The sequence below is a fragment of the Mustelus asterias genome, chromosome 1, assembly GCF_964213995.1.
Source record: "Mustelus asterias chromosome 1, sMusAst1.hap1.1, whole genome shotgun sequence".
NCBI classification, from domain to species: Eukaryota; Metazoa; Chordata; class Chondrichthyes; order Carcharhiniformes; family Triakidae; genus Mustelus; species Mustelus asterias.
Window position 1 is genome coordinate 4,326,225 of NC_135801.1, and position 20,472 is coordinate 4,346,696.

General features: G+C 47.5%; 1 protein-coding gene across 3 annotated transcripts in view; it reads left to right on the plus strand.

Annotated features, from left to right (window-relative positions):
• The first annotated feature begins 268 nt into the window (after positions 1-268).
• abcg2a (ATP-binding cassette, sub-family G (WHITE), member 2a) overlaps positions 269-20,472 on the plus strand; it is a 64,071-nt gene continuing 43,867 nt past the window's right edge. For all 3 annotated transcript variants that reach the window (XR_013496346.1, XM_078204827.1, XM_078204926.1), the window contains exons 1-3: positions 269-531; positions 12,026-12,085; positions 20,177-20,291. Coding sequence is in view for 2 of the 3 variants with exons in the window: in XM_078204827.1 (XP_078060953.1) it covers positions 329-531; positions 12,026-12,085; positions 20,177-20,291 (378 nt within the window). In the remaining variant the exon portion in view is untranslated. The remainder of the gene's footprint in view (positions 532-12,025; positions 12,086-20,176; positions 20,292-20,472) is intronic.

The following is a 20,472-nucleotide window of genomic DNA, read 5'->3' on the forward strand; positions in this document are numbered from 1 at the left end:
CCTGTTTGGTTCAATGATGTGTTTCCTTGATGTAAATTATTTTGTAATTTTATGGTCTTTTTTAAACCTATAATTCATAGAATAGAATTATAGAATCCCTACTGTTGGAAACAAGAGAAAACTATTCCTTGAATTTAACTACCGTTAATGATTTATTTGAAATCAAGTCTTTGCTCTGTTTGGGAAGTGGCTTTCCAGTTGAAGCTTTAATGACCCTGTTGTAAATTTTATAACGTTTGTAGACCACGCGAGGGGAAACGTCGTGAAGCAAAATTTACCGCGTATCTGTGTGAGATTGATCGTTCTTTGTTTCAGCTCTCCAGATAACATGGAAAATAGCAACTCCCTCGCTGATTTACAGATGAACGATGTCGTTGTTACTACGGCCAAGAGTAATTCCAAGTCGGACAGAGGTGAACCTTCTACCGGATCGACAGTCAGTTTCCACGACATTTGCTACAGCGTCAAAGTCAAGAGCGGCTTACCCTGTATCCGCAAAACCAAAGTGAAGGAAATCCTCCGTGATGTCAAGTATGTAGCTCTCTCTGTTCTCCGATTCACACCGCGGGGGGGGGGAGAGGGTCAGTGTGTAACTGTAACGTGTAGCAATGGGGTTTGCTTCAGGATGGTAAATTCCATAAATGGAACAACACCATTACCAGGTTAAAAAGCGAAAAGGAACTGGAAATGCTGTTCCCATTCATTACGGCCAGTGCAGGGAGACCACAAGACATAGGAGCAGAATGAGGCCACTCGGCCCATCGAGTCTGCTCCGCCATTCAATCATGGCTGATACTTTTCTCACCCCCATTCTCCTGTCTTTTCCCCATAACCCCCGATCCCCTTATTGATCAAGAACCTATCTATCTCTGTCTTAAAGACACTCAATGACCCGGCCTCCACAGCCTTCTGCGGCAAAGAGTTCCACAGATTCACCGCTCTCTGGCTGAAGAAATTCCCCCCCATCTCTGTTTTGAAGGATGGTCCCTTTAGCCTGAGGTTGTGCCCTGGGAGAGGGTGCGCGGAACAATCTAGAACACAATGAAGCTGCTGACTTGGGCAAAACAACATGCAGCAGTCTCCTGTCCAATGGGAAGCTGCAGTCTGGGGAGGTCATGGGGGCATCGCCTGGCAGTGAGTTGGTGTTGGGATGTGTGGGGCATTGGAAAGGCGGGGGGGGGGGTGATTTGGGGTGAAGGGGTTCTAACCTCCACATACTGAGGGCAGAATTGGAGGAGGCCAGAGATGGCAGAGGCTGGCTGGGCTCACTGAGATAGGGAAGCAGCAGGAAAACCCATGGAGAGATTTGAAAATGAGGAGGAGAATTTCAAAATTGCAGGCGGGATTTTCCAGTCTCCCCCGTCCCGGGACCGGAAATTCCTGCCCTGGTCAACCGCCCTCTCCATTATCCGTCCCACCCATGGCAATACCCATGGCGGGGTGGGGGGGGGGGGTCTGGAAAATTCACCCCACGTGAATTTGAGAAGTTGTTGAAAACTGGCCTCCAGGAAGTGATTCTTATTGATTGTATTGCTTTTAGCGTCAAACGTAGAAAGCTGAGATGGGGTGAGCTGGTTATTTGGTTAAAATCTAAAGCACAAACCAATAAAGTTTAAAAGTTTATTCATTAGTGTCGCAAATAGGCTTACATTAACACTGCAGTGAAGTTACTGTGAAAATCCCCTAGTCGCCACACTCCGGCGCTTGTTCGGGTACACTGAGGGAGAATTTAGCACCTAATCAGCAAGTCTTTCGCACTGTGGGAGGAAACCCACCCAGACACGGGGAGAATGTGCAAACTCCACACAGACAGTGCCCGAAGCCAGGAATCGAACCCGGGTCTCTGGTGCTGTGAGGCAGCAGTGTTAACCACCGTGCCACCCAACAGAAGATGACTGGAGATCACCTCTGGGACATTAATGTGTTTATCAATACTTTCTTATCGCAGAACTTAACTGTAAATTCTTTGATTCCCCTGAGGGAACTATCATCTACAAGGAGACTGTGCCAATGCAAGATATCAGATTAATCATTAGACTGGTTTGTGAGGGTGAAATAACAGATAAAGGTAATGTAATCTTCCCCTTCATGAATATCAGTGTGCACACGCTTACTCAGTGAATTCAGTCACTTTCTGTTTTCTGACTCGATGGATCACTCTGCCCCTTTCTCCATCCACTATAGCTGAACCAAACAACACTCATTCTCACTCTGATTCTTCCAAATCAATCATATTACACAGGCACAGGAGTGGGCCATTCAGCCCATCGAGCCTGCTCCACCATTCAATACGATCATGGCTAATTGGACAATTCCATTCCTTTCACACCGACTATCCCCATAACCCTTTCCGCTATTGTAAATCAGAAATCTATCAATCTCTGCTTTACACGTACTCACTGGGTGGGATTTTCCTCCCTCTCCGTGGTGTGCTTCATGACAGCAGGATTCAATGGACCTGTCATTATCACAGTAAGAGTTTTAACAACACCAGGTTAAAGTCCAACAGGTTTATTTGGTAGCAAATGCCATTTGCTACCAAATAAACCTGTTGGACTTTAACCTGTTGTTGTTAAAACTCTTACTGTGTTTACCCCAGTCCAACGCCGGCATCTCCACATCATGCCTGTCATTAACAACAGAGTTTTCCACTGAATGCACCCCTTGCTGCCTGGAAGCCTCGGGTAGGAATGAGCTGTCATTGTGACCATAAAATCCTGCCGGTGTAAACAGGTGCAAGATTTGGGCAACTGACTGAGCTTCCCCAGCCCTCAGGGGTAGAGGATTCCAAAGAGTCACCACCCTCTGGGTAAAGAAATTCCTCCTCATCCCGGTCCTAAGTGGCTTCCCCCTTATTGTGAAATTGCCCCCTGGTTCTAGACTCCCCAACCTGGGGAAACATCTTGCCCACATCTACGCTATCTATTTTTAAAAATATTTTGTAAGTTTCAATGAGATCCCCTCTCATTCTTCCAAACTCTAGTGAACACAATTCCAGTTTTCCCAATCTCCCTCCATAAGACAGTCCCACCGTCCCCGGAACAAGTCTGGTGAACCTTTGCCACACTCTCTCTGTGGCAATAATATCCTTTCAGAGGTAAGGGCACAAAAACTGCACACAGTGCTCCAGGTGCGGTCTAACCAAGCTGCTATACAACTGAAGCGAGCCCTCACTATTCCTATACTCTTGTGATAAAGACTAACATTCCATTAGCTTCCCTAATAGTACTCGAGCAGAATTTAAACTATTCATTTTTAAGTTTTGTACTAACTTTAGAATATTTGTAATTTCCAGTATCTGAAATGTGAGGAAATGTTGTTGAGTGTTTGCGAAGTAAGATTGGGTGTTGCCAATGCAGTTACAATCTCTGTACAGACTGACAACTTTAGAAGAAAAATTAAACCGTTGAGTTAACAGCTGAAAGAATGACACGTCAACATTTCATAACTTTTACTGTACAAAAAAAAACTTTCTTTTGGAAAGTTAAACTTTAAATTACAGAAATAAATGCTTCCTTTGTATTTACCGCACATTGCACGATCCAGGGAATTACAGTTCTTCTAGCAAAGAGTTTACAGTTACTCCCAAACTTCCAGTGGGTTTCCCTGTAGTGTAAAGGCAGGCCAATCAGCCCCTCTGCTCCGTGCTGGGATTTATGCTCCATATGAACCTCCATTCTTACCTCTCTTCATCTCACCCTGTTAGCAGATTCTTCTTCTATTCCTTTCTCACTCGTGTGTTTTTCTGTGCTCTTCATCTCCACCACTCCATGAGTTCCTTAATCACACCACTCTTTGGCTTTCCTCCGGGCGCTCTGCTTTCCTCCCACAGTCCAAAGATGTTGGCGGGGATGGGATTCTCCCAGCCCCCTGCTGGATGCCACGGCCCTCCGCGTGACTCCAGCCACAGGATTTCCGGTGCCATCAACTCCATGCCAGAAATCAGCGCGGAGCTGCATAATTTATTTATATGCTCATCTGGATATGATGAGTGGGCCCAGGACTGAAGTCTCCAGGCCCGCTAACCACCTTGGCAGTGTCAGCCTGGCCCCCTGGGATTCTCCGACCTCGCCTGGGGCTGGGATTCTCCGACCTCGCCCGGGGGCTGGGATTCTCCGACCTCGCCCGGGGCTGGGATTCTCCGACCTCGCCTGGGGGCTGGGATTCTCCGACCTCGCCCGGGGCTGGGATTCTCCGACCTCACCCGGGGCTGGGATTCTCCGACCTCGCCCGGGGCTGGGATTCTCCGACCTCGCTGCAGTGAATGAAGTTTTGGCTGAGCGCCAAATTCTCCATTCTCACTGGCAGCGAGGACGGGGTGAATGACATCAGAGAATGCCGGCCCAAAGTTTTGCTCTTTGTTTCTGAAGTTCAAAACCAGTGGACAGGATCTTTGTTCAGTATTGGCTCATAAAAAAACACATTTATATTTCTCTGCTCCAAAATAAAGACCAGTTAGCTGTACTGATTAACAGAGCGGTATGTTATGCATTATCTTAACATCATTCCAAGGGTCAGTTTCAAACCATAAAGTTATCTAATTTTCTGATGAAACTATTTTGATTTGTAGTTAATAAATTAACAGGATTATTGTTTTCTGGGTGCAGGGTGACAGGTGCTTTTTAATCAGTTATTGTGTGTAGGAACGCAACCATTTCTTAGTTTTATGTTTAGCTGTTGAGAGTATGAATGATAAAAGGAAATATTTAAATCCCAGATCTATATTTCTATCTTGCTTCACACCGACTGGGCTTTACCTGTTTAACAATAGCTTCTATCTTTCACAATGCTAAAACATTCCAATGCATTTAGCAGGAACATTCGTAAACACAAACTGACACTAAACCACATGAGGTGTGAGGAGAGATCACCAAAGGCAGTAGCCAAGGAGCTCTGCTTTAAGCAGCGTCTTAAAGAGAGAAATATACCCCCCTCAGGCGGATGCTCGGAGCTTAGGTACCATGAAGGCCCAGCCATTCATGGCGGCACGGTGGCACAGTGGTTAGCACGGCTGCCTCACAGCGCCAGGGACCGAGGACAATTCCCGGTTTGGGTGACTGTCTATGTGGAGTCTGCACGTTCTCCCCGTGTCTGCGTGGGTTTCCTCCGGTTTCCTCCCACAGTCCAAAGATGTGTGGGTTAGGTGGATTGGCCATGCTAAAATGCCCCTTAGTGTCAGGGGGATTCGCAGGGTAAATATGTGGGGGTTATGGGGATAGGGCCTGGGTGGTATTGTGGTCGGTGCAGACTCGATGGGCCGACTGGCCTCTTTCTGCACTGTAGGAATTCTATGATCAATGCTGGAGTGTTTAAAATTGGAAAGGTGCCAGAGGCCAGAATCTGAAGAGCTCTTGGGTGGTTGTAAGGCTGGAGGAAGTTATGGAAATCAGGAGGAGGGGGAGACCGGGCAGGATTAACAAACGTGGGTGAGAATTTTAGAATCAAGATAGGAACCAGAGCCGGTGACAGAGTAGCAGAGGTGTTTGGTGAATGATATATTGTGCAGGTTAGAATTGGTTGCTGGCTGCCCTTCAATTTGACAATGATGTCTACTCAGGATCTCAGCTTTCTGCCAGAGGTCTTTGTGACTGAACAGACCGATTCTCGACCTACAGATATATTTGTGTACATGGGGCAGGATATGCCCGCAAGGCAGTGGGATTGGGAGAGCAGGATCTGCTTCCTTTCCTTTCCTTCTCTGCAGCCGCTCTGCATCATCATTAAGACATTGGGTCTCAGTGTGGATGGAGAAGTTGTCGCCATTTTGAATGATTGGAAACGAGTTCCTCCCACTCATCAATGTCAATGTTGCCCTGCTTCAAGGAGAGTTTTGGGGCGTCTTTGAAGTGAAATGGGTGGCAGAGTTTTGGATAAACTTAAGTTTACGAAGAGCACCAGGTGGGAGGCTGGTCAGAAACAAAATGGAATTAAAGTGGAAAGTTTCATTTTGCTCAGTGAGGGATTGCTAGTTTGGTCAGCGTTATCGCCACACATGTTTACCAGTCACAAAGCTGAGAGTGGCTGCAAATTATCACCATCTTACAATCCCTACCTTTTAGAAGCAACCAACAGAAATAGTTGAGGAACAGGATTTCACTTTTTAAGACTTTTACTGTAACAAACAAACTAAAATCAATATAGATCAAACATTAATTAAAAAGTAACTGATATATTAAACTAAAGAAAAAGGTAAGTTTTGTTTTAACACAGGTGAAATATGTCTTAAAGCGTTTTTACTTTCTGCCACGATTCTGGCAGAGATGCAACATTAAAGGAACAGTTCCAAAGTTGCACCCAGATCTTCAACAGAGGTCCACCTATCTCGCCATGTCAAATCTGAATTTCCAATATCCTTCGACACTTGTTCCACTCCCTCTGAGTTAACACCGAGCGGGGTGCACCTTGACGATTCCCTGTTCCTAAAATCCTCAAGAGCCCCATCTGTTCTGTTTCCTTTCTTTGGAATAGAAATCACATTCTTAAAAACACTCTCCGTGGTATTTTAGTTCTTCTTCTTGCTTCTTCACAGCAGTAACTTCCTGGTTTCTACCTCTTAATCCCAGCTGTCCTATTTTGGTGTGATACTGTGAAAGGTGTTAAAATGATCTCCCCATAGCAACTGGATCACATGGGCCTTTCTCCAAACTGAGATGGGGTGTTTATTCGAATCTCACCCTCACGCCCTCCTTCCCCACCCCTCCCACACACACACCCCCACACACACACACCCCCACGCCCCACACAGCACCCCACACACACCAGCTTACATCCTTCCCCCATTCAGAACACTCTGTTTACCTTTGGTTAAAGGGGACATTATAAACCAAAAGCATCTTGTAAAATTCAGTGTTCATGTCATCTTACTTTTAAAACAAATCATTCTCCATAATCAGCAGAGCAAAGATACTGGCTGAGATTCTCCGAATTCCCCCCTATGGCTGGGATTCAATCAATTAACTTAACATTCTCATGCTGCCAATAACTCAGCTCACCACCACCTTCTCAAGGGCAACTAGGGATGGGCAATAAATACTGGTGACGCCTATGTCCCACAGATGAATAAAAAGAACTCATCACAGGAATGGCCACCCAATTCTCAGCACCTGAAAACTGTTAAGTTCATTTATTCCTAGCCGCATGATTTTAACTTTTCTTCCATTCCTATCTTCCTGATGTTCTGAGCTACAGTTTCTGCCTCTTGAATTTTGTTCCACTATCATTTTTTTCCCCCTGTTGTCTGCATGTCTGGCACCCAATGAGAATCCATGGTCGACGCCCAAGGCCATGTTGAATGTTGCACAACCGTGTGAGAGAGCGGCCTTTACCACTGCCTCGGTAACAGGAGGATGGACAGGAGGAAGAAAGCCCATCACAGTGACCTCACTCTTCCAGAGGTCTTACAGGAGAAGCTTATACAAGAGTGCTTCATATCAACCAACCCCAATACACTATCGTCCATCGCTGCCGTTCGATTGCCTTCCTGCAGTCCAGCTTCATGGGTCTTGTTTTCACTTCATGATAAATATAAACTCCAACATCAAGAGAACTGATTGTCTGGAAACTCGATTCCATTTGTGCACCAGCTGTTGGCCGGTTAGTGCTTGGTGCTAATAATGTCAAGGTGATGGATTTGATCCCCATACCAGCCAGATGCAATTACCTGTGTTTATAGGGGGGGTCATGATGTGGTATGAGCAGATCTCCCACTCACCTGACGAAGGAGCAGCGCTCCGAAAGCTAGTGGCGTTTGCTACCAAATATACCTGTTGGACTTTAACCTGGTGTTGTTAGACTCCTTACTCTGTTTATAGGGCGGCACAGTGGTTAGCGTTGCTGCCTCAAAGTGCCAGGGACCCGGGTTTGATTCCAGCCTCGGGTGACTGTCTGCGTGGAGTCTGCACGCTCTTCCTGTGTCTGCATGGGTTTCCTCCGGGTGCTCCGGTTTCCTCCCACGGTTCAAAGATGTGTACAGTAAGAAGCCTCAAAACAACAGGTTAAAGTCCAACAGGTTTATTTGGAATCACGAAGGAGCAGCGCTCCGAAAGCTCACCAGGTGAGTGGAGAGTTGGGTTCACAAACACAGCATATATAGACAGAGACACAATTGCAAGGTAATGGTTGGGATGCGACTCTTTACAGGTAATCAAGTCTTTACAGGGTACAGACAGTGCGAGTGGAGAGAGGGATAATCACAGGTTAAAGAGGTGCGAATTGTCTCCAGCCAGGACAGTTAGTAGGATTTTGCAAGCCCGGGCCAAATGGTGGGGGGGTTACATGAGTGTGACATGAACCCAAGATCCCAGTCGAGGCCGTTCTCATGCGTGTGAAACTTGGCTATCAGCTTCTGCTCGGCGAATCTGCGTTGTCGTGTGCCTGCTGTGTTTGTGATCCCATCTCTCTGCATTCACCTGATGAAGGAGCAACACTCTGAAAGCTTGTGATTCCAAATAAACCTGTTGGAGTTCAACCTGGTGTTGTGAGAATTCTTACTGTGCCCACTCCAGTCCAACGCCGGCATCTCCACATCAAAGATGTGTAGATTAGGAGGATTAGTGGAATAAATGAGTGGGGTTAGGGAGATAGGACCAGGGTAAGATGCTCTGTCAGAGAATTGGTGTGGACTTGATGGGCTGAATGGCCTCCTTCCGCACTGTAGCGATTCTAGGAATATTTAACAGGAATAGTTAAGAGATACTCTTGTGAAGTTCCTTAGTGCTTCCTGTGCATGTTTACTACCTCCGTGTTTCCCCAGTGGCTGCAGCTTGGGGACGTACCAGAGTTGTATTTTGGTTACTTCAGCTGGCCGTACTGGTGAACCTGAGGAACTCTGGGATTTGAGGGCCCAGTTGCAGCCTCTTGACCCATACCTGGGGGGCTGTCTGGTCCGATTTGCTGATGGGGGCACTGGCTTGTGGGTGGTGGAGGAAGGAAGCAAACAAGCTGTTGTCTTGAGAGTAGACAGAATGTGGCCCATCCCCTCGGGAAAAGGCCTCTCCCCTGACACCTCACCTCACACACTCCTGTGACTCTGCACTTGAACAGTGTGCAGGACTCATGTGATGCTCTGGTAGTCCCTCTCATTGCCCGCCAAATCCAAGATGGCAGTCACCTGAACTTCCCTGACAACAACGTGGGGTCAAATTTCCAGGTCATGTGTTTTTTTGCATCTACCCTCACTTTTCTTTCTTTGTTCTACTTTAGTCACATTTTTCTCTGACTTTTTCCACAAATGCTCGGAATCTTCTTTGCTTTATTTGGATTGTATTGGAAAATTTGTGTAGCTGTTAGTCTACGATTCATAAATTACAGTCACACAAGCTCGCGTTAATGCTACTTTTTTTAGCACAGTGAAACATCCTACTGGTGCATTTTCTCACCAAATCTGACTCTGGGCCACATGTGGAGACATTGGGTGGTGGGTGTTTAGGAACATCCCTAAGGTGGGTAGGGAGGGAATTCCAGAGTCTAGGGCCCAGTCGACTGAAGGCGCGGTCGCCAATGATGGAGCGATGGAAACTGAGAACTGTCAAAAGGCCAGGATTGGAGAGTATTGGGGCACAGACATCAGTAGCGCAGTTTCAATCAATGGGTGGGAATCAGATATGTTTCAAATCAGGTCTGGAGTCAGGCAGGGCTGCCCTCTCTCCTCCGTCCTCTTTGTGTGTTGCATTGAACCCTTTGCCGAGGCCCTCAGAAGCGACCCAGGCATCAAAGGGGTTACAATCCCAGGCAGCGGAGGGACGCAAGTCAAAGCCTCCCTCTACATGGATGACGTGGCTGTTTTCTGCTCGGACCCCTCGTCTGTTCGCAGGCTTCTTCGAGTCTGTGAGCAGTTCGAGCTGGCCTCGGGGGCCAAAGTCAACCAGGGTAAGAGCGAGGCCATGTTCTTTGGGAACTGGGCTGACAGATCCTTTGTCCCCTTCACCGTCAGGGTAGACTACCTCAAGGTGCTGGGGATATGGTTCGGAGCGGCAGGGGCATGCGCCAAAAACTGGGAGGAGCGCATCGCCAAAGCCAGACAAAAATTGGGATTGTGGGAGCAACGCTCCCTCTCCATCACTGGGAAGAACCTTGTGATCCGATGCGAGGTTCTGTCCGTGTTGTTGTACGTGGCGCAGGTGTGGCCTCTCCCCAAGTCCTGCGCAGCAGCAGTGACTCAGGCCATCTTCAAGTTTATCTGGAGATCAAAGATGGATCGTGTCCGCAGGGAGGTGATGCACAAATCTCCAGAGAACGGAGGGAAAAACGTTCCCAACGCCGCCCTCATCCTGATGGCCACCTTTGTGTGCGGCTGCATCAAGCTGTGTGTAGATCCTTGGTACAGTAACAACAAGTGCCACTATTTTTTGAGGTTCTACCTGTCCCAAGTGTTGCGGAGGATGGGTCTGGCCACATTGCCGCGGAACGCTCCAAGTAGTTGGACCGTACCGCAGCACCTGTCCTTCGTGGAGAAATTCTTCCGGAAACACACCTTTGACCACATGGCTATCAAGCAGTGGTCAGCACGTAATGTCTTTGAGGTCCTGAGAGAAAAGGAGATGGCAGATCCTGTCGGATGGTTCCCTGAGCGGACTGTCAATGTCATTTGGCAGAATGCCTCATCACCAGAACTCACAAACAAGCACCAAGACCTGGCTTGGCTGGTGGTGAGAAGGGCGCTCCCCGTCAGATCCTTTATGCACGCCCGAGGGCTCAACCTCACCGCACGCTGCCCTCGAAGCGGCTGCGGGGATGATGAGACAGTCGCACACCTCCTTGTGGAATGTGTCTTTGCAAAGAAGGTCTGGAGTGAGATGCAGTGGTATTTGTCGCGGTTCGTCCCGAGCAGCTCGGTGACGCAGGACTCTGTGCTCTACGGGCTGTTTCCGGGGACGCACACCGAGACAAATATCAACCACTGCTGGAGGGTCATCAACTCGGTGAAGGACGCGCTTTGGTCCGCCCGAAACTTGCTGATCTTCCAGCTGAAAGAATTGTCCTCGACCGAGTGTTCCAGACTGGCACATTCCAAGGTCCAGGACTACGTGCTCAGGGACGCGCTCAAGCTTGGGGCAGCCGCCGCCAAGGCACAATGGGGAAAGGCCACCGTGTAAAGCGTCTCAACCGAGGCAGACCGAGGGCCGGGTAACTGCAGAACACCCTCGGCCTGCGTAACTGTGTGCCAACCTGAACAATAACAGCACACTGTAAACTCGGATGACATATGTACATAGTTTTAAGTAATGAAATGTAATGAATGTAATGTTTTGTAAATAAGCACTGTACTGTAGGGTAAAAATGATTCATTTATTGGACTGTTTGTAACTATTGGATCTGTCGTTTGAAATGTCTTCTTTGAAAGTTTTTTTTGTGAATAAAGTATATTTTTGAAATTTAAAAAAACTGTCAAAAGGCCAGGATTGGAGGGTATTGGGGCTGGAGGATATCACGGAAATTCGGAGTGAGGCCGTGGAAGGATTTGGGGGCGGAGGGGGGTGGGAAACTACAAGAATTATAAAAATGAAGAGGATACTCGAGTGGGAGCCACTGTTGGTGAGTGAGAATGGAGATGATAGGGGAACAGAATTTGGTGCACGTTGCAACCAAGGCGGCAGAGTTTTTCGATGAGTTGTTTGTTTATAAACCCATCAGAATCTTTATGCCGGGTGATTACGTAGATTCTATTGGGAGTTAATTATTAAACACAGCCTGAGTTTCTTTTAATGTATTCTTTTTTGATGAGGTGTTACTCTTAAATAACAAATGCACAAAGTTTAGTAGATGACTAAAATTATGCAGTAATCACTTTTATTCTTTCTGAAGATCTCAGTTCTGGAATCTCTTTGACTAATTCTGTGTATGTAAATTGTCCTTTCCTTCATGCTGTGTGTGTGTGTGTTCTGTTGTGTAACTTTCACCAATACAAGTCACATAAACTACACAATTTGTTTATAGCATATTAACTTGGCTGTTGTTTTTCCCAGAGAGAATCTTGTGCAAGGTTCCCAATGTTGACATGACCTTTTCGCCTGTGTTTCTTTTGCAGTGGAATCATGGGACCTGGAATGAATGCTATCCTGGGTCCAACAGGAAGTGGAAAATCCTCGTGAGTATCAGTTACTATATTATACCCGTCGTACCAACAAAACCCATTGGCTGCCCAGGATGCACGGAAGTTTAAAGTTTATTTATTAGTGTCACAAGTAGGCTGACATTAACACTGCAATGAAGTTACTGTGAAAATCCCCGAGCCGCCACTCTCCGGTGCCTGTTTGGGTACACTGAGGGAGAATTTAGCATGGCCAATGCACCTAACCAGCACATCTTTCAGACTGTGGGAGGAAACCGGAGCACCCGGAGGAAACCCACGCAGACACGGGGAGAATGTGCAGACTCCACACCGACAGTGACCCAAGCCGGGAATCGAACTCGGGTCCCTGGCGCTGTGAGGCAGCAGTGCTAACCACTGTGCCACCGTGACGCTTAATTTGATTTGATTTGATATATTATTGTCACATGTATTAACATACAGTAAAAAGTATTGTTTCTTGCGCACTACACAGACAAAGCATATCATTCATAGAGAAGGAAAGGAGAGAGTGCAGAATGTAGTGTAACAATCATAGCTAGGGTGTAGAGAAAGATCAACTTAATGCAAGGTAGCTCCATTCAAAAGTCTGACAGCAGCAGGGAAGAAGCTGTTCTTGAGTCGGTTGGTATGTGACCTCAGACTTTTGTCTCTTTTTCCCGATGGAAGAAGGTGGAAGAGAGAATGTCCTGGGTGCGTGGGGTCCTTAATTATGCTGGCTGCTTTGCCGAGGCAGCGGGAGGTGTCGACAGAGTCAATGGATGGGAGGCTGGTTTGCGTGATGGTTTGGGCTACATTCACGGCCTTTTGTAGTTCCTTGCGGACTTGGGCAGAGTAGGAGCCATACCAAGCTGTGATACAACCAGAAAGAATCTTTCTATGGTGTATCTGTAAAAGCTGGTGAGAGTCGTAGCTGACATGCCAAATTTCCTTAGTCTTCTGAGAAAGTAGAGGCATTGGTGGGCTTTCTTAATTATAGTGTCGGCATGGGGGGGACCAGGACAGGTTGTTGGTGATCTGCACACCTAAAAACATGAAGCTCTCGATCCTTTCTACTTCGTCCGTCTCCGCACCCTCTCATCTCAATAATTCAGTGTGTCCTCCTTTTATTCCTTTCTCCCTCATTTGCTCCTCCAGCATTGTGCTGGACTTGTATGAACTAACCACAGGACACTCAGGGACAGGCCAAGATTGTCTAATCAAAATTCAAGCATGCTGGGAGAGAACAAAGAACAAAGAAAATTACAGCACAGGAGCAGGCCCTTCGGCCCTCCAAGCCTGCACCGACCATGCCTGACTTAACTAAAACCCCCAACGCTTCCGGGGACCATATCCCCCTATTCCCATCTCATTCATGTATTTGTCAAGACGCCCCTTAAAAGTCACTACCGTATCCGCTTCCATTACCTTCCCCGGCAACAAGTTCCAAGCACCCACCACTCTATAAAAAATCTGCCTCGTACATCTCTTTTAAACCTTGCTCCTTGCACCTTAAACCTATGCCCCCTGGTAATTGACTTGGGCGGAGAGATGGCAGATGGAGTTTAATCCGGACAAATGTGAGGTAATGCATTTCGGAAGGTCTAATACAGATAGGAAATATACAGTAAATGGCAGAACCCTTAGGAGTATTGATAGGCAAAGGGATCTGGGTGTACAGGTACACAGGTCACTGAAAGTGGCAATGCAGGTGGCCACTGGGAAAAAGCTTCTGACTATCCACTCTGTCCATGCCTCTCATAATCTTGTAGACTTCAATCAGGTCTCCCCTCAACCTCCATCGCTCCAGTGAGAACAAACCAAGTTTCTCCAACCTCTCCTCATAGCTAATGCCCTCCATACCAGGCAACATCCTGGTAAATCTTTTCTGTACCCTCTCCAAAGCCTCCACATCCTTCTGGTAGTGTGGCGACCAGAATTGAACACTATATTCCAAGTGCAGCCTAACTAAGGTTCTATAAAGCTGCAGCATGACTTGCCAATTTTCAAACTCAATACCCTGGCCGATGAAGGCAAGCATGCCGTATGCCTTCTTGTCTACCTTCTCCACCTGCATTGCCACTTTCAGTGACCTGTGTACCTGTACACCCAGATCCCTCTGCCTATCAATACTCTTAAGGGTTCTGCCATTTACTGTATATTTCCTATCTGTATTAGACCTTCCAAAATGCATTACCTCACATTTGTCCGGATTAAACTCATTTGCCATCTCTCTGCCCAGGTCTCCAACTGATCTATATCCTGCTGTATCCTCTGATGGTCCTCATCGCTATCCGCAAATCCACCAACCTTTGTGTCGTCCGCAAACTCACTAATCAAACCAGTTACATTTTCCTCCAAATCATTTATATATATCTTACAAACAGCAAAGGTCCCAGCACTGATCCCTGAGGAACACCACTTGTTCTTGAGAGCTCTATCTTGGAGGGACGGTGAAGCAGCATTCTACAGCTCCAGGGCTGGGTTAGGGATCGTGAGAAAGGGGGTAGTTAACTGATCCTCTTATGATTTTCCATGATGCTGGGTGAGCTTGGAGTCCGGTCTGATTGGCGTCCCTCTGCTGGTCAGTAGTGGGATAGGTTTCAGTGCCTTTTGGAACATTGCTGCCCTCTGGAGGAGATGATGTGGAGATGCCGGCGTTGGACTGGGGTAAGCACAGTAAGAAGTCTCACAACACCAGGTTAAAGTCCAACAGGTTTATTTGGTAGCAAATACCATAAGCTTTCGGAGCGCTGCTCCTTCGTCAGATGGAGTGGTCTCTGTTCTCAAACAGGGCACAGACACAGAAATCAAATTACAGAATACTGATTAGAATGCAAATCTCTACAGCCAGCCAGGTCTTAAATGCACAGACAATGTGGGTGGAGGGAGCATTCAACACAGGTTAAAGAGATGTGTATTGTCTCCAGACAGTACAGCTTGTGAAATTGTGCAAGTCCAGGAGTCCCTGTTTGAGAACAGAGACCACTCCATCTGACGAAGGAGCATTGCTCCGAAAGCTTATGGTATTTGCTACCAAATAAACCTGTTGGACTTTAACCTGGTGTTGTGAGACTTCTTACTCTGGAGGAGACTCAGCACTTGCTGCCTCTCTGGGCAGCTTTTCAACGATTGACAAGACACAAGTCAGGAGTGTGATGGAATACTCCCCACTTGCCTGGATGGGTGCAGCTCCAACAACGCTTAAGAAGCTCGACACCATCCAGGACAAACAGCCCCACTTGATTGGCATCCCTTCCACCACCTTCAACATTCACCCCCACACCGGGGCACAGTGACAGCAGCAGTGTGTACCATCTACAAGATGCACTGCAGCAACTCACCAAAGCTCCTTCGACATCACCTTCCAAACCCACGATCACTACCATCCGGGAGGACAAGGGCAGCAGATACATGGGAACACCACCACCTGTAAGTTCACCTCCAAGTCACTCACCATCCTGACTTGGAAATGTATCAGTCGTTCTTCACTGTCGCTGGGTCAAAATCCTGGAATTCCCTCCCTAACAGCACAGTGGGTGTACCTACACCACAGGGACTGCAGTGGTTCAAGAAGGCAGCTCACCGCCACCACCTTCTCAAGGGGCAGTTGGGGATGAGCGATACTGCTTACCTAGCCAGCGATGCCCACATCCCCCTCAGTCTTTCTGGGCCATTGAGAGAGTGTTTCTGCTCCAGGTTTAATGTCCCTGTGTAATGATGGAAGGAAGGTTACTGCCAGCCATAGATTCAGACAGGCAAGCCTTTAACCTTTTCCTTCCCAGACTCAATAACTGTCTTCTGTCAGTCTGTTTGGCTACATGGGGCAACACCCTCACCATTTCCGCTCTCTCTCTCCCTCTCAAATCCTAGCTCCAATTTAAGCTGTTCCAGTTTGGAATTGGATAGGGGAGAGGGTTCGGAGTCAGCTCTTTGATTGGATCCAGACCTTTACAAACACCAGGATTGTTCAAACACCAGGATTAGTACTAGAACCAGAGGGCACGACCTCAGGCTAAAGGAGCAATCCTTTAAAACAGAGATGAGGAGGAATTTCTTCAGCCAGAGAGTGGTGAATCTGGGGAACTCATTGCCACAGAGGGCTGTGGAGACCGGGTCATTGAGTGTCTTTAAGACAGAGATAGATAGGTTCTTGATTAATAAGGGGATCGGGGGTTATGGGGAAAAGGCAGGAGAATGGGGGTGAGAAAAATATCAGCCATGATTGAATGGCGGAGCAGACTCGATGGGCCGAGTGGCCTCATTCTGCTCCTATGTCTTATGGTTTTATTTCTTTGGATTTTACTGGGCAATTTGAACTGTAACCCCCCCCCCTCCCACCCACCCTCCTCAGCCAGGACTTTGAGTTTTTTTTTAGAGTTTAAAATTTATTTATTAGTGTCACAGGGAGGCTTATATTAACGCTGCAATGAAGCTACTGTGAAAAGTTATCTGGGCTAAGGGTCTTTAAGCTTTCCTCACATAAATTTTCCTGCTGAACAAGCATTTAGGCATCAACAGTGCCATTTTTTTAGTGGTCGGATAAGGAACTTGCTGTGGTTACCTCTAATCTTAACATTAGTTCCAGTGATCGGGTTCCCCTCTTGTGGCTTCCAGTTGACTATACCCTCTCGAATCGGGCTTGTCTCTTAACTTGGACTCTGGTCAAATTCAGGTAGAAACATAGAAACTAGAAGCAGGAGGAGGCCATTCAGCCCTTCGAGCCTGCTCCACCATTCATTTCGATCTTGGCTGATCATCAAATTCAACATCCTGATCCCGCCTTCCCCCCCCCCATATCCCTTGATCCTTTTAGCCCCAAGTAGGATCAATCCCAAATGTGAACTCCCAGTTTGTGTTACGGGCAGGAGCGGGATTAATTTAAACAGTTCTAATTTCTCCTTTCACTTATCATCCACAGTAAGAAGTCTCACAACACCAGGTTAAAGTCCAACAGGTTTATTTAGAATCACGAACTTTCGGAGCACCGCTCCTTCTTCAGGTGACTCACTGATGAAGGGGCAGTGCTCCGAAAGCTCGTGATTCCAAATAAACCTGTGGGACTTTAACCTGGTGTTGTGAGACTTCTTACTGTGCCCATCCCAGTCCAACGCCGGCATCTCCACATCATGGCTACTGTCTCTAAACAAAGGTGTTTTTGATTTTGGATTTCCCCCTTTATAAGCGGTGGTGTATTTTCCTCAACCCTTCAGTTTGGAGTGATCCAATCCTTTGTTAATACTCCCACAGCAAACCCGAGATACAATCAAACAAGGGCGGCACAGTGGTTAGCACTGCCGCCTCACGACGCCAGGGACCCGGGTTCAGTTCCCGGCTTGGGGCACCGTCTGTGTGGAGTCTGCACATTCTCCCCGTGTCTGCATGGGTTTCCTCCGGGTGCTCCGGCTTCCTCTCTCAGTCCAAAGACGTGCTGGTTAGGGTGCATTGACCATGTTAAATTCTCCCTCAGTGTACCCGAACAGGTGCCAGAGCGTGGTGACGAGGAGATTTCCACAGTAACTTCATTGCAGTGTTAATGTAAGCCTACTTGTGACACTAATAAATAAACTTTACTTTTTGAGAGGGTTGGTTTATTTTGCATACACGAATTGCGGGAAGGGATTTTAAAATGTCCGCCCATTTCACACCCGCACAATAAAAGAGGGATTAGGGAAGGAAAGGGGTAGACCACAATAAAAATGAGACCAATAGTTCCACTGAGTCCAGGGTCCAGAACCGGAAGTCCAGTGTTGTATTCCTTCAGAGGGTAGCAGGCAGCAAGTGTCACAGGGGATCCATCTTTCCAGAGCCCGGATGGAAGAAAATACAAAGAGATGGATTAGTCTGATAGACACTGGTACAGGAATTCCAATGTTCCAGTAGTACACAGAGTATGAGGAACATAGAATCCCTACAGTATAGAAGGAGGCCATTCGACCCTAAATTATTCACTAAAAATAATTCTAGGGCAGCACGGTAGCACAGTGCTTAGCACTGCTGCTTCACAGCTCCAGGGTCCCGGGTTCGATTCCCGGCTCGGGTCACTGTCTGTGTGGAGTTTGCACATTCTCCTCGTGTCTGCGTGGGTTTACTCCGGGTGCTCCGGTTTCCTCCCACAGTCCAAAGATGTGCGGGTTAGGTTGATTGGCCAGGTTAAAAATTGCCCCTTAGAGTCCTGGGATGCGTGGATTAGCGGGTAAATATGTGGGGGTAGGGCCTGGGTGGGATTGTGGTTGGTGCAGACTCGATGGGCCGAATGGCCTCCTTCTGCACTGTAGGGTTTCTATGATTCTATGACCCATCGGGGCTGCATATTAGAATGTAACCGGTGACAACTTTGTATTGGATGTAATGTGACCCTTACAAGATGTAAGGGTCAGCTGACCCAGTAAACCATGGAACCAATTACAGAGTGATGTAATAGTCAGCTGACCAGCTGATTCACTAAAAATAAGGAACTATGTAGAATTGTGGGGAGTTTGGAGTGGTCCAGGGCAAGGCCCCAGGTTTGGAGTAATGATGTTTCTTTATTTAAACACATTCTTTGATTTATAAGTTGGAGTAAGCTTTGTTGTATTTCCATTAGCTGCATTTTGAAGAGTTCCTTCTGAAGAAGCACGGCACCGACCACAATCCCACCCCACCCCAGGCCTTTTCCCGTAACCCCACACATTTACTCTGCTAATCCCCCTGACACTAGTCCGCACATTTTGGAGTGTGGGAGGAAACCGGAGCACCCGGAGGAAACCCACGCAGACACGGGGAGAATGTGCAAACTCCACACAGAGAGTGCCTCAGGCCGGAATTGAACCCGGGTCCCTGGCGCTGTGAGGCAGCAGTGCTAACCACTGTGCCACTGGCAATTTACCTGGACAAAGCTCTTTCTGTTGCTACCTAATGGGTACTAAAATAGTAGACAGCCTTGGATCAGTTCAATATGGCAATATTAGAGGCTCTAGCAGCTTGGGGGAGGTCATGTGACATACCTCCCACCACTCCTTGGTGTTTGGACAAAGGGTGTATTTTTACAAGTCTGGAATCTTGAGAGGTTTGCTGGAGGAGTCATGGTCCCTTTTGTCCTTATGGAGATACTGTTACCACGGCCATGGTTCTGCCTCAGAAATGTAAAGGGTACTGGGGGATTTCTTTGGAATTTGACTGTCTGCAGTCACAGGGGGGCATTAGAGTCTCTTTAGAGATAACAAGGTCCCTGCTGGCTTTCTGATGGTTAGAAATTCCTCAGAGTCATGGCTAGACAAAAATTTTTTTTTAAAGTAGCCAGGTTGAGGTCCATATATCTGTTTTCCTTCCTGTCATCTGGATAAGACAAGTGCAAGTGGCAAGCGTTCCATATAAGGAGAATTGAAGGAAGTTGTGTTATAATTATAAGGGCGGCACAGTGGTTAGCACTGCTGCCTCACAGTGCCAGGGAACCGGGTTCGATTCCCGGCTCGGGTCACTGTCTGTGCGGGGTCTGCACGTTCTCCCCGTGTCTGTGTGGGTTTCCTCCAGGTGCTCCGGTTTCTCCTCTCAGTCTGAAAGACGTGCTGGTTAGGGTGCGTTGACCCGAACAGGCGTCGGAGTGTGGCGACTGGGGGAATTTCACAGTAACTTCATTGCAGTGTCAATGCAAGCCTCACTTGTGACTAATAAATAAACTTTACTTTAACCATGTCACCACGCAGCCTGTACCACGAGCAAACCGCGGCTGGCTGTTTGTGTGTGTTGGGGCAGAGTGGGGGGGGGGGGGCAACTCAGTGCCTGCTTGAGGGACCCAACATCAGGATGGGAGGGTGGGAGGGGGTGGTGCTGGGAGCCAGCCTTCTGACTCTGCTGCCGACTCCCCTACTCCCCTCCCTCACCGCACCACCCCCCCACCCCCCCTCACCTCCCACCCACCCCCATACTTGCTTCCTTTTTGGTAACTAAAGGAGTTGAGGGAAATGGGCATAGACTAGGGAAATGAAGTTGAGGTACAAGATCAGCCACATCTTTACAAATGGTGCAGCAGGTTTGAGGGGTTGAATGGTCCACTCCTGCGCCTATTTTCTTAATGTCCTGATTCTCTCCTGCATGCAAGACCATGAGAGAACAGCAAATTTAATAATAATTACTGATATTAATTCCTAGGTTACTGGATATCTTGGCTGGACGGAAAGATCCTTCCGGTTTGAAAGGTCAAGTGCTTATTGATGGCGCTCTGCAACCTTCCAACTTCAAGTGTATCTCTGGTTACGTTGTACAGGTGAGAATTCTGCTGTTGCGTTTTCTGAAAGAGAGACTCAAAGCATCTTGGTATTAAGATCCGGCACACAGCTCTGATTCTCTGAGAAAATGCTGGAAAATCTCAGCGGGTCTGGCAGCATCTGTAAGGACCTTTCCTTACCTTTTCTCCCCCTTTGCTTCCCCTTTTCCCCCTTTTTTCT